The sequence below is a fragment of the Prorops nasuta genome, unplaced genomic scaffold (genome assembly GCF_024137725.1).
Source record: "Prorops nasuta isolate Cenicafe-Biocafe unplaced genomic scaffold, Cenicafe_Pnas_1.2 PNAS00027, whole genome shotgun sequence".
Classification (NCBI taxonomy): Eukaryota; Metazoa; Arthropoda; class Insecta; order Hymenoptera; family Bethylidae; genus Prorops; species Prorops nasuta.
The window spans coordinates 2504991-2520354 of record NW_027116824.1 but is presented as its reverse complement, the minus strand read 5'-3'; the positions used below and the strand labels follow the sequence as shown (position 1 = coordinate 2520354).

Sequence of the window (15364 nt, the reverse complement as noted above, 5' to 3'; positions counted from 1 at the left end):
GTTAGACTGATGATTGATTTTGTATTGAATGAACTTTTGCTAATTACGGATTTTTCAGGTGAATGCTGTACTTTACCAGGAGTTTCCAGCAAACCAGTGCCTTACTAAGCTGTGAGCTTTCACTGTTCAAGGACGATACGAGTCAGCGAGTTTTAGCGAATTTCTGCTAATCGCTTCCTGCTACGGTTATTTAATTATCATAATGGTAGTAATAATAATGATGTGCGAGTTTTAATACGGGAGAGATAGAGAGAGAAAGAATTTTGTGGAAAAGTGAGTCATCAGGAGCTTTGCAAAGGTTTCCGTGGTAAAGCCCCGCCGGTTTACGGGCGTACCTACCGAGACATTTGTAACGTTCGTTGTAATTAATGCAATTAATGCAATTAATCGAGCGCGACGCGCCTCGTCACGATCTTCGCGGGACGAGACGATTCGCGCCAGGGCCGAGACGGGGATGCCCACCCACGTGGATCAAATTAAACAAAGAACCTTTTAGATGCAAGAAGGAGAGAGGGAGAGAAAGAGAAAATGTGTGGCTCGTAATTTCAGATATCCAAGCAAAACAAGCGAGGAGGTTTGGTAAAAATCATTCGAGTGATTAGTGATAAAGAAATAAAACGATTCTTCCTTTTTTGTCTCAATAGATATAGTAGCTTTTGTACAGTCTTGCATGCCTTTCTCGATAGGCGTACTTTGAATCTCTTTATTGTAAAACTAAAATTGTAAATAAAACATTCAAGAATTTTTGTATCATATCTGATCACGTTGGAGCTTATTAATTTACACTATTTTTACTGCAAATGTTTGTATATTGTTACACAAGGTCTAATTTAAACTAGTATAATAATAAGAATTTTTTTAGTTTTTATACCTTGAGAAACTTTGACTTGTCATCAGTTACTTCTAGTATTGGGAAATCGCATGAATTAATCAGAAGTTATCCCTTCACCAATATTTTTTTTTTCAGAGCTGCAGTAAGTGGATAATAACGATAAGGCATATTTCTATGTCCAGGTCTAACAGATTATTTATTATACTATGTGTATAGACACTTATACATTTATATATAATATGTTTAAAAGGTCACGGTACATCATGTTTATACTGCAGTAAAGAAGAAATAATATTTTTGACTCGGCCAATGGCAACGGATAATTTATTCACTATCGCGTTAGGTTTTAGCGAAGATTGGACCGAAAGAAAAATGAATATATTGGACGAGTAACGGAAGCTTTACGGCGCCAGACCACTTTTAGCAATTTAAATCAGTCATTCCAGTCAAATTAATTAGGCCCGTTTCCATCCATCTCTTTTCTTCCTTTTCGCGCAACAAATAATTTGCAACAATAATCCAATTCCACGAATCTATCTGCCAAAATCGATTTGAACGATTTTTAGAATAAGATCACTGATAATTTTGACACACACTGCGAGAGGTAGAAAAAGAAATGTCTGAAAAAGAAATATTAAGGCCCATCGCGCCAAGCCGAGATTAAACTCGATTTTACAAAATCCATATAATATGATTTACAGTTTTCAGAAAGGCTCCGGCGTCCCTCTTCTTAACGAGCTTTATACGATTCGGTAATAAAAAAATATGCGCTTCCTTCTTCATCGATACTCGGGTGCTTCGATATAAGATTGAAGGAATCCGCTGGAAAAAAGACTTTATCCCGATTTTACGATCTTATAAATTTTACAGTATCTCGTGTCAATTTACGATCCACGCTGGATATTTTCGTCTCGCTAGCAGTGACGAGAGTATAGCAATAAAAAAGATGCCTCGTGACGATCGTCCGAATGAGAAAAAATAATTGGATCGCGAGAAAGAGTCAGTAGTTGATCAACGAGGAATTCCAGGCTGAAAAATGTTGGAAGTTTGCAAGACGCAGCGTATCCGAAGAGGCGCGCGTCTCGGATTCGTTGCAAACGGCATTCGCGTCGAAATCATTGAAACGGTGTCCCGCGCCAATAAATAACAAGGGGGCTCCTGGCAATGGCGGACCGAATCGGTTTGGTCAACCACATGCCACTCGAGTGCGGCAATTTAAATAAATTAACGCAGACCAGCGTGAGTTTGTTCAGTGTCGCATTGTAAGAACAAGGGGGGAGGGGGTAAACGAGAGGGGGAACGAATGAATATTCTAGGAACCATAGGCGTCGCTAGGGGGCTTCTACATTTCCCCCCTAAGTAACTACTCCCCTTACTCCCCCACCCAGAAGCAAAACTCGAATTACTTTCTCAAAATAATCGTTATTTGCGTTAAAAGGACAAACTGGAAATAGAGCGATATTTTTTTATAAAATTAGAAAATTTAGAAGAGACACGCAAGATTTCCTCAGTGCTTCGCATTTGATTCCTTATTCGTAATTATTACCATCGGCAATTACGGTTATCCGCAAACGTCTCGCGATCGAGTATTCGCGATTCATTAGAGATTCGAATTTTCTTAATGGCGTCTCCGACAAAATCGGCGAGGCGTAATGAAAGATTTCGAGGTTACGTCTACCGCATTAAATCCCCGGGAAACCGCACGATTGCTTCGTAGCGAAACAAATTGACATTGCTTTCTTTTCAGGCTTCTCCGGCTGAGAGAGTTTCGATAAATTTGCATGGTCCTAGAATTTTAACATAGCTGTCTATACGTTTGCTTTTCTCCAAGGGGCATTACCTACCGACGCCTATGGACCGATTGTGAGAGAGCGGAACACCCACGCGTGCCGGTTCTGCCGCGATCATTTTTTTCACCGGATAATTACAGCTAATGGTAGTCATTGCGAATGCGAAATGCACACCCGCAACGAGCTATTCCTCCGTGTTTGTGCCTATGTTCCAAGGGGCGAGAGAGAGAGAGAGAGAGAGAGAGAGAGACGATCCTCGCAGTCGAGAGACGATATTTAATGCCGGCCATAATCGAATCGTGCTTCCACGGATCGAACGCGATACGATCGACCAAGGATTGAGATGTGTTTATGGAAGACACTGTCGGAATGCGAGAGAAGATCGAGGAATGGACAACAATTCTTGCCGAAACTCTCTGGAATGCCGATTGACTTTTCAACGCAATATTATAAGAACGATCGAAATATCTACAAATTTCTTTATACTCCCTTGACGAACGATAAGAAACATAAACAGATTATTATTCAGTCGTATAACCCATGCATTTATTTTTTTCTACTTTATTTTTCCTCGCATAATTCGTACAATGGTACCTGTCGACCTGCAGGTATATCCCACCGATATCAGTAAGTTACCATTTGCATATCCAGCATCACGCGGAATGATCGGGGATTTTTTCCTCGACCCTGAAGACGCAGACTCGCGCGAGTATGCGCGAAATTTCGACAGTCCGTATTTGTTCGCGGCAGGGATGGGTGCATGCCGCATGGGTAGCGCCGAGGGCCGATCAAGCGGGCTGTGCGAGATTGAAACGTAGCTGCGTAGTCTCGTTAAAAAAAATTATTGCGGTCTTTAATGGCAGCAATAGACTAGCGGTGGACGAGTAAATAACATGGATTTGGCGAATCTAGGATGATGCGCGCCGGAAGACAAAGTACAGCAATTTCACGCATGGCTCTTCGACCTGATGAACGGCGCACGCTTAATAATCGATCAGCCGCAAATTCTCGCTATCGAGACGAGCGCTTTCCACGCTGATTCACTGAAAATGTAGCAACGCGTGACTCACCCTGTCATCTTTCGATCGCGTCCATAAGGTATTCCCACGGTACACACTGTGCAACGACTCTGCCGATTCAGGCTGATCATGTTCAGCTCCCGTTGCTCCCTCTTCCTCTTTGCCCTCTGCTTCCACTAGTTTCGACACATAAGCATACGCGCCACTGGCCTCTCCAACGGGTTACTCCTTCTTTCTTACCCGAAGCCATCTAAAGAAGGAAAAAAAATTATACGTACTTTGTGCAGAGGAATGTATCTACTTTCATTGTGCCCGGTCGTGCCCTATATAACTGAGAGTTGCTCGTTTACGTCGACGAGATACGTACGTCTTTGTTCGAATTTCGTCGGGGAAATAACTGGGCTAGGGTTTCGGTGACCTTGGAAATATGAAAATACTGGAACGTCATTGATGCATCTGGCGTGACTCGTGCAAAAAGGTCGGTAAGAGTCGCTTCGTATCACGTGACATAGGAATTAAAAGCTCGTCTGCATAATTTTGATTCGGCCGCATAAGCCCCGTTCCAGGACTGATTTCCAGGAAAGCGAAACTGGTTTTACATTTGGCCGGATGGCAAATGCTCATTTTCGAAGATTTATGCAGGCGTAAAATGCGAGATCTCGCTGCTATATTGGTCACGGTATACGACCGAATGATCGATGATCAAGACGAGTGAAATATCTCACGGAATTTGTAACTGTTTAGCCTGGCGTCGCCACGTGCGATACAGTATATCGTCGTTGCAGTGAAAGTGCCAGTTGAAAACATATACATCATCGAAGCCGCGAACCAACGGGGACATCTTTATGCACAAAAAAGGAACAAGGGGGAGACCCTTTTGAAAAAGTAAATAAGCAGTGTTGTGTGCCTCAGAAATACACCGTTCCAGTACTTCCAGCTAAAAATCATGCTATGTAGAGACCTCTTTATACTCTTCATAATTTTCAGGTTAAATTTAATCTTTTCGATACACTTCTGCATTATTCTCTCAATTTGACACGAGACGCGAAATTGGAGGTATAAGTTTAATAATCGAAAATCGGATCTAGGAAGTGGAGCATGATCGACAAATCGGGCCAGTGAATTGAACCTTTCGATGATTGCCGGTCCCAGGGATCAACAAGGTTCAGGATTGGCGCGCGGGGAATAAACGTGGAACAAGAACGGGAATATCGTTAAGCGGATCGTTGCAAGATCGTTAGAAGCAGCAAGAATAATCCAAGACTATTCCATCTTAGGAAATAGCGATTCGTAGCGTCCGATATATTTTACTATTCGATATATCGCTCTTTTCTAGATCTACTCGCGCGACTCCCTGTTTTACCGACAGAGTTTCAAAAATCGGTAAAAAAGGATTACAATGTATGGAGAAAAAGATTTGCGTTTCGACGAATTTCGTTAACGTAACTTTTCGTCCGAACGACCCGTTGCGCATAGCTATATAATATAATTTCCTCGCTTATTGGTGCTTACCGATTGCTGTATATAGCCTTAATTTGCCGTTCCGTCTTAGGTATGCCCTGACGATCCCGGCAATCAGTACGTACGTTGATAAGCATCTATCTGAGAATTGACGGCAGCCAGATATCCGTCATTAGATGAATATTTCGAGGAACGCATCGGCACGCAATACGCAAAGGGTGGAGCGTATACGAAAGTTCTCGCGCCACGCTCTTCTCTTTAATTCGACGGGGCGAGAAAAAAGCAAACGGCAAAAGAATGAGAGAAAGGCGGGAGGGAGAGTGAAAGAGGAGTATAAGGTGGCGAGATAGGAGGGACAGGCGGGGTAATGCAGGAGCAAAAGGCAGAAAACACCGGTAGGCAGTTTTGTAGCTGTTTTTATCAGCTTCTGGGCATCGGGGGTCCGACCGTGCCAGGACGCATCTTGGGGGGTTCGTGTGGGAACGTACGTCTCTTTAGCGGGTGCTCTCTCTCTCTCTCTCTCTCTCATACCAGTGCGCAGTGCACTATAGCTCTTTCTCTCCGCCTATCATTCGCCTCTCTTCATCCTTCTTTCCTTCTCCCTCCTTACTCTCTCATCCCCTTCTCCCTCAGCCGAGTTTTTCATCCTACCGGCCCCTACTCTCGAGCATCTCTCAGCTCTCTTTCCCGAATTTCTCATCCTTCTCACACGAGTGCTCGTCGCAGTCGTCGCAGCTTCCTTCGCTCCGCGCTCTTCTCTCGCGCCACGTCCTTTTCTTCGCAGAGTTTTTCGTCTTTGTTCGCCTGCCCCCTTCTCCTCCTCAACCCTCGTGGCCTTCGTTTTTCCTTCGTTCGCCAGCTCGGCGACTTGTTCTTCCCTTTCCTCCTCCCCCTCCCGCACTCCACCTTCCACCACCCATCCTCCCTTCGGATCCACGGCAGCCCCAGGTACCTAAGGTCATCAGGGTCACCCTCCGCGGTGCACTCGCTACGTGGTGTGCCCTATATTTACGCACGCTAAGAGAGCCTCTCCCCCCTCTCTCTCTCTCTCTCTCTCTCCCTCTGTCTTTACTCCCTCCCCCACTCCTCGAGGCAAACTGCTCCTCAATAAGCGCCGATCGCCTTTAAGATCGACTCACAACGACGCCGATCGGTAGCACATACGTACTCTGCAAAACTGACTATTCTCTACCGTCCCCCGCGTCCCCCTCCCCTCTGAAAACCTCCCTCTCCTTTCCGTGCAAATCACACATCACCCCGAGCGACACACAATCCTTGATAAATAGTAAATGGATAATGGTGAGAGAACGTCGGTGCAATCGAGACACACTCTCGTGTCCCAATTCCTCCCATATGTATTTATTTATTCTTACTCCGCAGGTTTTCTTCACCCTCCAGCTGTAACATGTATCGCTATATTTATCACGCCATTCAAACGTCCTGATAAATCATTTATTGGGAAAATTTCTGCTCGCGCGGCGCACAAATCAATCTCGCACGGTACGGTGAAAAAGAGTCAACCGTGCATGAAGCCATGAAAAGTCTATACCACTTGTAATATTGTACCTGCAAAAAATTGCAAACAATACGTACCTTTGATATATATATATAGTATCGACATCATTAAAAGGCAGCTGTTTATTTAGCCAATGTATTTTTTCGATGCTGCTCGAATGAAATTAGAGGAGGCAGTTTTCGTATGGTAATCGCTTGTTTGTAAACGTTGTCGTTTCGGCTCGGTAGTCGGTCGTCCGCAAGTTGGCCGATTCGATTGGACGATAAATTAGAGAAGTAAGAATGTAGCGGAGGAATTAATAGCTGCGCGCGAATTAATTATCGAAGCTCAGGTCCTGCGCGGCCTGCTGAATTTTTTCCCTGATCTTGTAGCAGAGTGGGGGGGGGGGGGGGGGGAGGGGACTAAAACACAAGCGCTCGTTTCCCTTCGTTCCGTAAATCAATCGGCCGGAGAAAAGTGCGGGGCATTAATTTATGCGATAAATATAACCGGCACGGAAAGTATCGTAAAGGTTGCGAAAGTGCCTGGCAAAGGTTACGGTACGAATTGTAAAGGCGCGTTATAACCTTTACGGTACCCCCGAGCATTGCCAGCGTTTAACGCGGCCCGGCGCATTATCGCTTGGATTCTAATTAATCGACCGGCGACTCCAAGATTCGCGCCTTTTTCAGAATTTCTCCCAAACCTTTCATCGTCGCGACCGCTATCCGTAAACTATACTCCCGGGTGAGCCCTGGACAACTCCAACCTCCCCAACGACCCTGTATAACCCGGCACCTAACCTAGTCTATGCATCAGCGAAATAATCGGAGACACAAGCAGCATCGAATTTCATCGGAAGACCGAGTCTCGTCGGGACGAGGCAGCATGTGTCGTACATATCCTTTTTCTTTCTCGCCCCGTACGTATGTATATATATATATATATATATATGCTTGCGAAACAATCGACTTCTGCCACACTATATTGATGCTGAATCAAATCTCAATGGCAAAGCACAGCTCTGTGAATTATTCTAATTACTCGGAATCCACATCGGGATTCGCACCGTTTCTAGATCTCTCTCCAGTGAATTTTATCGTCGATTGTAGCGAGTGCGAAATAAATAAGTACCTACCTTGGCGAGGCACTCGTGTGCTCGCTCGTTTTTTTTTTGTATACATCGGCTAATATGGCGATATATTTATTGCCAATGTTATGGCAGACTTCGCGGAAAATCTGGAATATAATACTCGGCGCTATAATTTACCCGTTGACACAGTGGGAATTTGCAGGCTGCTGTTGTATACTCGACATAAATCATGAAATTGAACAAAAAGTCCTCATTTCCCCCCTCTTCCTCCGTTTACGCGGCTCGATCGAATTGTTGCATCGTATGTACGTAGTAAGGCATCGTGGAATGCTCGCTGGAATATTTGTCTTTCCGCTGAGAGATTCCTTCAGCGATTTCGGGAAGGCTCATTGTTCGTTTATTTTTCTGCTCGCGGAGCTACTTTTGTGCGCAGTCGCGCAGATCGTTTTCGTCGAGCTAGTGTGTACAGGGCCTAAAAGTGGCCGGGAGACCTTACGGGAGATAGCGCGGGGTGGTCGCAATACGCGAACCTTACGAAGATGCCAGATGATGAAAAATACTCGGTATCTCGAGCCAAGATCCCTCGAACAATGGGATATCTTCAGGACCGACTCGATTCCAGTGGACAATTATTACTCGATAATGTTGTGTCGGCAGCGAAAAAGTTTTACTTCAAAGGCTCGAGCTACGAGACTACAAGGACAAGATATTTCATCCCGATCCTCATAAATTTAATCTATCAAGTAACTAAATATCAGATCCCATATAAGGAGAAATTCACCCTCTTTTATTTCCTCAACGATCCGATTGCTTCTACTTTACCCTCTATCGCCACTACTCTTCAACAATAATATCGCTTGACTGATGTACAGAGGCTCATTCAAAAAAGTCATTCATTTATCTTCTCTCCTACATACTTACATATATATATGTACCATTCACATTTTATATCGACTCATTGGAGCTTGTTGTACTGGGAGGGATAAAAAATCTTTTATGAGATAATTCAAGGGTTTACGACTGTCTCTGTTAGAAAAATATTCGCTCGACACTTTGCGGCAATGTGCGTGGAAAGAAAAGTAGGGGAGGCCGGAGTATGGGGACAAATTCACATCTCTTATTTGTTTCTTCAACATAACGGGATTTGCTTGGGGGATCGGGGAGATGTTTTTTTTTTATTTCGACGTAAATGTCCCTTCCCTCTCCCTCTCCCCCACTACTTTTTCGGCAAGCTTTCTCACAGCTGAACGACATGAGTCGACGATTCGCACGAGGAGCAGCGAGCTTTTATTTTTCATTTAAAAGATCTCACACGATTTTGCACATTGCAAAACACATCGAGAGAAGTGCTGCAAAAGAAAAAGATTCAAATCCGTTCCCGGTCATCCCCTTCATCCTCTCCCTCCTCCCCAGCCTCATTGACGCAATTCGAGTAGTAATTTATCCTTCCACCCTGGGAAACAAGATTCGGAATGAAAATTTTTTGCTGAAAAATAATCAAATGATTTTATCTCTTTGCTAATTAATAATGGTATTCTGGATTGGCAAAAACAGACGGTAAACAAGATCAGCGACATTTCTCCAGCTATGAATCATGGAAAAAGCCGAATGATGCAAACGACGGATTACTTTGAGTTATGGTAAGAAAGGGAGTGGGGGTGAGGGGGCGGTACCGGGACCACGCTATAAGTTATAGAACAACTTTCGACGATTGAAAAGAGGTGGGCGTGGTCGCGGATGGCTAATTGGTTCGATTTTCCATCATAGACGATAGGTCGACACCTGCGCAGCCGCTAATTAAGAATTCGAGCCAATCGAGCAGGGTCAACAACGAGGGTAAGATTGAATTTTTGCAGGTCCGCCGAAGTCGCGCCAATGACGTCAATGGAAACTGTGTGGTTTTTCTCCCGAGTCCCAACCGGACGCAAAACTTTCGCAACTAGGAAAGATCACTGGGTTGATCCAACCATGACCATGTAAGCTTTGTAAACGTTTTTTTAATCTTTGTATTTGTGCGCGTATATTTTTGCTCGGCAAAATAGATTGTCAGCCACCGATTGTGCAACTCCCTTTACTCCGACTCGCTCGGCCGAACTGTTCGCGAACCTCTTGGAGAAATTTCAGCGATGCGTCATTCGTAAAAACATTTCCACTCCACTTCCGCTTCGCTCTATTCTACCACGATGTATATTAATTTTCACTTTTACATAATCTCTTCGTCTCTCCACAATACCATATTAGAAAAGACTTTTTTATTTTTAACTTTTCAACTTTCTGCATGAATTTTTATCACCAGTTTTTTTAAGCGAAAAGTATCCTATTACGTTGGAACTTAATTTGATTTCGGTAAAAAGAGCATTTCTTCAAGATATTAAGCTATAATCTAGCCTTTCTTCTCATTTCAGGGGATCGTGTGATATCGTTACAAAGTCGTGCGATAAGAAGGGATCTTATCAGGTCCGTGCAAAATTATTGATCAAGCATCATTGGGAGAATTGAACAACGAAAGCAGATTAAGATCTACATCGGTGGAAATAATCTTGCCAGTCCAACGCAGTACCGTCGATAAGTTGCACAAGAGGAATTCTCCCAGAGCCCGTTGACGCAATTCTTAGGGGGAACAAAAGTAGTGGGAGTGGACGATTCGAAAATACGTCAGCAAGGAATCCTTCTCGATCATCGCGCGACGAAAGAAAATGACGATCCTTCGGAGGACGTTAAATGTTGTCACAGGTGAAAAATTTGGAAGGATTCTCTATATACATATATATATATATATATACGAGGAAGGGGAAGGGATGGGTTGGATAATATCGCTATTCCGATCTAGTGACGCAATTTGCATGGAACGGATCAGCCGTATAGATGGATATATAATTCAATTTCCCATGCAGCAGGCCTATTGATTCCGCAGCGCCTTGGAGAGTTGGAGAGGCTCGAGTACGATAAAATATATCGCCGGGCTCTCCTTTTATCTCTGCTTAATCGTCCTTGCTGGCTGTTTAGACGCGTTCAAATCACCGGCATTTGCGAATGTTCGTCGACCTCGCTCGTTACGAAACTCTCCATCGAAGTCTCCGCTTCTCGCGACCAGCTGAACCAAACAATACGTTTATGCATGTATTACAGCTACGTATAAATTCTATCTATATATGTATATTTGTTGCTCCGTAAATATACAGGCTATAGCTCAACGGCGTTACATTGTATAGGCATATAGGGGGCTTTCCCGCTCGAGAGCGAAGTGAAAGATTCAACCGAGCGCTGCTTATTCCAATGGGAAAGTTTAAATGTGTAAGGAACAAAAGAGAGTTATATGTATATTTTTGCTATATAGTGTTCGATTAAAAATGTCCTGGGACCAGAGTTCAATACTGGGGAGAGAACAAAAATTAATGTGCATATTCTCTTTCGTACTTTGCAAAGCTCTGGCAAATTTAGATAAAATCTAGTAGCGGGCAGTTGAGTAATGAAATGAAAAGTTTATATATATATATAAATACTCTCTGTACAATAATTTACACATTGAAATTCATATAATTATTTTGCACATTTAATGTTTATCACAAGAAGCTCTTGTGTAATTAACCTTTAACTAGCGACGTGCTAATTTACCAGCGTAACTACAGACATGTAGTCTGTCATAGTACGACAAAACAACCTCGTATAGCTTTAGTCAATTATGTTTCGTTTGGTAATATAACATTTTTTCTCGGCGTAACTAATACGACAGCGTCACCAGATTATTCGACCGTTACGACGAGGCGATTTAAAGTAATGCACGTACATTCTACAAAAGCGCGAACCTTTTGTTTCGCGATTTTGCTTCTTTTATCCCTGCCTCTCTTCCCTTTCTTTTCAAATTTACCTCAAAGGGACAATAACGTTCCATGATGCAGCCAAAAATAAAAACCGAGTATACGCGTCGAATATTTGAGCGAAAGATGCGATGAATGAATGCAGGTGTGATTTTTTCCGTGCCGATCTCGAGTCGGGATGAAATAAGGTATGTGGAAAAGAAATCGGTCACGGATCATTTTCATTTAGGACGGCAAAATCGATACACGAAGGGGTACCAGAGATACATCCGGAAAATCGATAAGCTTGGAATTCATTGCGAAATGGCGGGGAGTGATAGACTACGGCGCCTTGGACGTGCAAACGCCATAAGTCACAAAGGACTATTGTGCGTATTTTTGCTTCGGGAGCGGATCTAATCGGTGGCTAATCGCCCACGCGCGAATAGCTGTGCGTGCTCCGTGTTGCGCAGATCGTTAAATCGGTTTCGTAGCGCGTTACGCGCACCAGGTATTTGCCGCCGGATCAAGGCTGCCGATTGTGCATTGCCAGAAGAATGCTCGTACGCCAAGTGCGATCCCATAAATTGTCACCGGCCGAATCCATGCACACAGAGAGACGCTCGTCGAATTATCCAATTTTGCGATAAGCGTGCACACACATACACAATACTTTTGTTATACCGATCGATTTTCCTCTCCCAACATTTTTTCGCGTATTAAATTTTAAGAAAGTCTTTTACAGACTAGATAAAATTTTGAATTTTAATTGCAGGTTCACCAACGCTGAGACCTTTAACGGAGAGCTCGATACGCTTAATTTTCATGGATATTTGATCTCTCGCAAAACGTCTATGACGAGAAGAATGATAGTGGTAGTTATAGGAGAGGGAATAAGAGAGATGGGAGAATGAAGATGGTGAGGAAAATTTAGCATGGCTAAAGAACAATGAGAGGAGATTGCAATTGTGTCTGAGTGAGCCGAAGGTATGTCGGACTCTCCGTTATTTGATAAATCTAGGGATGATAGGCGAGAAAAACCACGCGACGGCTGTATCGGAGGTTAAAAGGAGCAGGGATACTGCGCACGCGCGAGCATCCTTAGTAGGTCGCTCCATTCGCTGGTACCGACTCGCTTCTTAAACTCACCGCCGAGGAATATGCACATTACCATCCAACGTCTCGTCAAAAACATCCCCCGACTTTAAATTTTTATTGCAAACCAAAATCCTACTTAAAATTTTAAGTCAGAACAAGCACTCGTGTTAAAAAAAATGAAAAACAGCGTTCTACTGAGTTTATAAGTAAAAACCGGATGACTTTGGCAATTGTCTCTCAATGTTACTTGCAATCCAGGGCGGGGGTGTGGGAAAAATTTAGGAGAAATGGTTCGAGTGGCTTACGGGTACTTGAAGGTAGTATACAAGATATTTTTGATAAATTTTGAAGGCGACGAATTAGATGTAAAATGATAGAAACGATTTAGGATAAAGAGGAGTGCGTCGATGTTTGAAGAAGAGCGCATGCGCGAACGACAGTTTAGTAGGTCGCCAGTGCGGTTGAGTGGGATCGGCAGGGCTCGGTTGTCGCTCGGGTAGGCTCGTGAGGTACCGCGAACCAACGTGGCTCGCGGATCGCATTCGTAGTCAGTTAGTTAGTCAGTCAGTCAGTTGCGCGCGGCAGGGGAACCTCGGAGTACCGGAGGTTCTACTCGCTTATCGAAATTTCTTATCCAAAACGGGGAGGGAGGAGGTGGAGGTGGAGTGAAATTTTTAGTTTATTCATATCCCTTTGCGTCTCTTCTGTTTTACAAAAACTTAGTTTACCCGTTTATTCTTCTATTCCCTCGCTTCCCCGTTTCTCCCGTTTTCACTGAGTTTCTCTCCTCTTCTCTCGGCTGACCAGTCGAGAGAGTGACGAGATTCGCGAAAAAGGAGCACCGAGGCTAAGTGACACGCGTAACCAACGAGATTCGCCGAAATGGTATACGGAGGAGGTTTCGATTTGGTGGAAACGGTGAGTCCTCGACAAATTTATTTTACATACTTTTATTTCATCACTCCGATTTGCCATATATACTGTCCCAAAATGCGAGCTCTTCGACCGAACAGCGAGATCATCTCACTTCCAGAATTCTCCATTTCTCTTATCGCACCCTTTCCTAAATTGTACAATATTTTATTATCTTGCAAGAAGGGTTAAAATGTTTAGTCCCCTATCTCATGCGTTATAATTTTCTAAAATTCTTTAGTTTTGTCTCATCCATCATTTTAAACTTTTTTCACTTGAATCAGAGATTAGAATTTAAGAAGAATTGTATCGTGTCGAGTTTGATCATTCGATGATCGTCCGTAATAATTGTACCCGAGTGTATTTCCCAAGCGACAGTTGGTCAATGAGAAATTAACGGGATATCGTTTTTCCCTTAAAGCAGCATCACGAGTCAGATCACGTTTGTTCCATTCGCGTTTGAGCATATTACTCAATTTTGTTATTATCAGTTTTTGATGAATCATTGGAAACTACAACTATTAATAAGACATTTTCTAGAATTAATTCGGTGCAAATAGTCAATCCCTCCAAATAACATGCATTATTTTTGTAAAAAAAAAAAAAAAAAAAAATTGAGTTCCAGAGAACAAGAGATTACATTGATTGCCTTAAACAAAATATTCATTTAGAACAATATCGATTGATTGGCAGAAATATTAGTACTCGTTTAAGAAAAATCAAAGTACGTGGTTCCGACTGATAGTTTGGTGGGGATTGGCAATGTTGATTTTGGAGAAGAGTCTGCCTCGGCACGAGCTAGAAATAATAGTGTAATGGATATAGTAAGTGTTGGGGAGTCTCGTGAGCGTATAAAGAGAGTTAACGGGATGGTTTTGTTTCCCCGCGCGGGGAATTTCAAACGGCGTTTCGGACTTTTTACGCACCGGCACGTTTGACGAGGCGAAATCGCGCCCGCGCGCGTTCGGGGGATTCCACTTTTGCACGCTTAACGGATTAGCTTTATAGGTTCGCAGAATTTCACGCTAATCATTTGTGTATTTCGCACGTACAATGCTGGATCGACCGCTCCTTCGAATAGCAACGCGAACCGTTAATTAACAATCGTCTATTCCCGCGATGACTTTTCAGCCGAATTGCTGACTGCTATTTTTTCTTCTCTCTATCTCTTTGCCTCTCTCTCTCTCTCTTCCTTACTTTCAGCCTGCTTATATAATACTCAAGAACACCGATGAGAATCGTAAAAGCTAAGAGATATTTATGGTAATGACGATATTCTGAATTGCTAACGCTTCTTGGATCTCTTCCACTATTTTTTTTTTTTTTTTTTATTAATCCAATAAATTAGATTCTGGTACTCTTGGTCAATTATAAACTTTGAGGTAAACAATTTTATGATAATACCGATACGTACCGATGACTGGGATTGCAAGTAGCTCGTTCATTCCGTACGATCTCTGAATTACAAATCGATGCGAGTTGCCAATGAAGATTTATATACCAAAGGAAATAAAAAAATAGTGTAATTATAGCTTCTCTCATAAGTTATTGCAGAAATTTTCATAATACCGCATTTGCGAATAAAGTTTGCAAATGGGACGAAGGCTGTGCAAAGAGAAATGGATTTTCGCGTGAATTTGGTGGAGAGTTTGTCTCGCGTGGAAAACTTATTCGGGCAAGGATGAAGATTGAAAGGCAAATCCGGAGGATTATCCTGTTGCTCATTTCTTCGATGCGTTTAGCGCAGTTTTGCGTCAGGTGCAGTAGATACGGCCCTGTTGTAGAAAGACACGAGCTGTGTGGTGACTCGTTCGTACGGAAGGCTAACTTTCGAATCTACTACCACTAAAACCTCGGTGCTGTCAGT

At 43.1% G+C, this 15364-nt stretch overlaps 1 protein-coding gene across 1 annotated transcript in view; it reads left to right on the top strand.

Annotated features, from left to right (window-relative positions):
* Positions 1–13173: 13173 nt before the first annotated feature.
* The window catches only part of Ets98B (DNA-binding protein Ets98B), a 33917-nt gene continuing 31726 nt past the window's right edge, over positions 13174–15364 (top strand). The window contains exon 1 of the mRNA XM_066741882.1: positions 13174–13503. Coding sequence (XP_066597979.1) covers positions 13468–13503 — 36 coding nt within the window. The 5' untranslated portion in view covers positions 13174–13467. The remainder of the gene's footprint in view (positions 13504–15364) is intronic.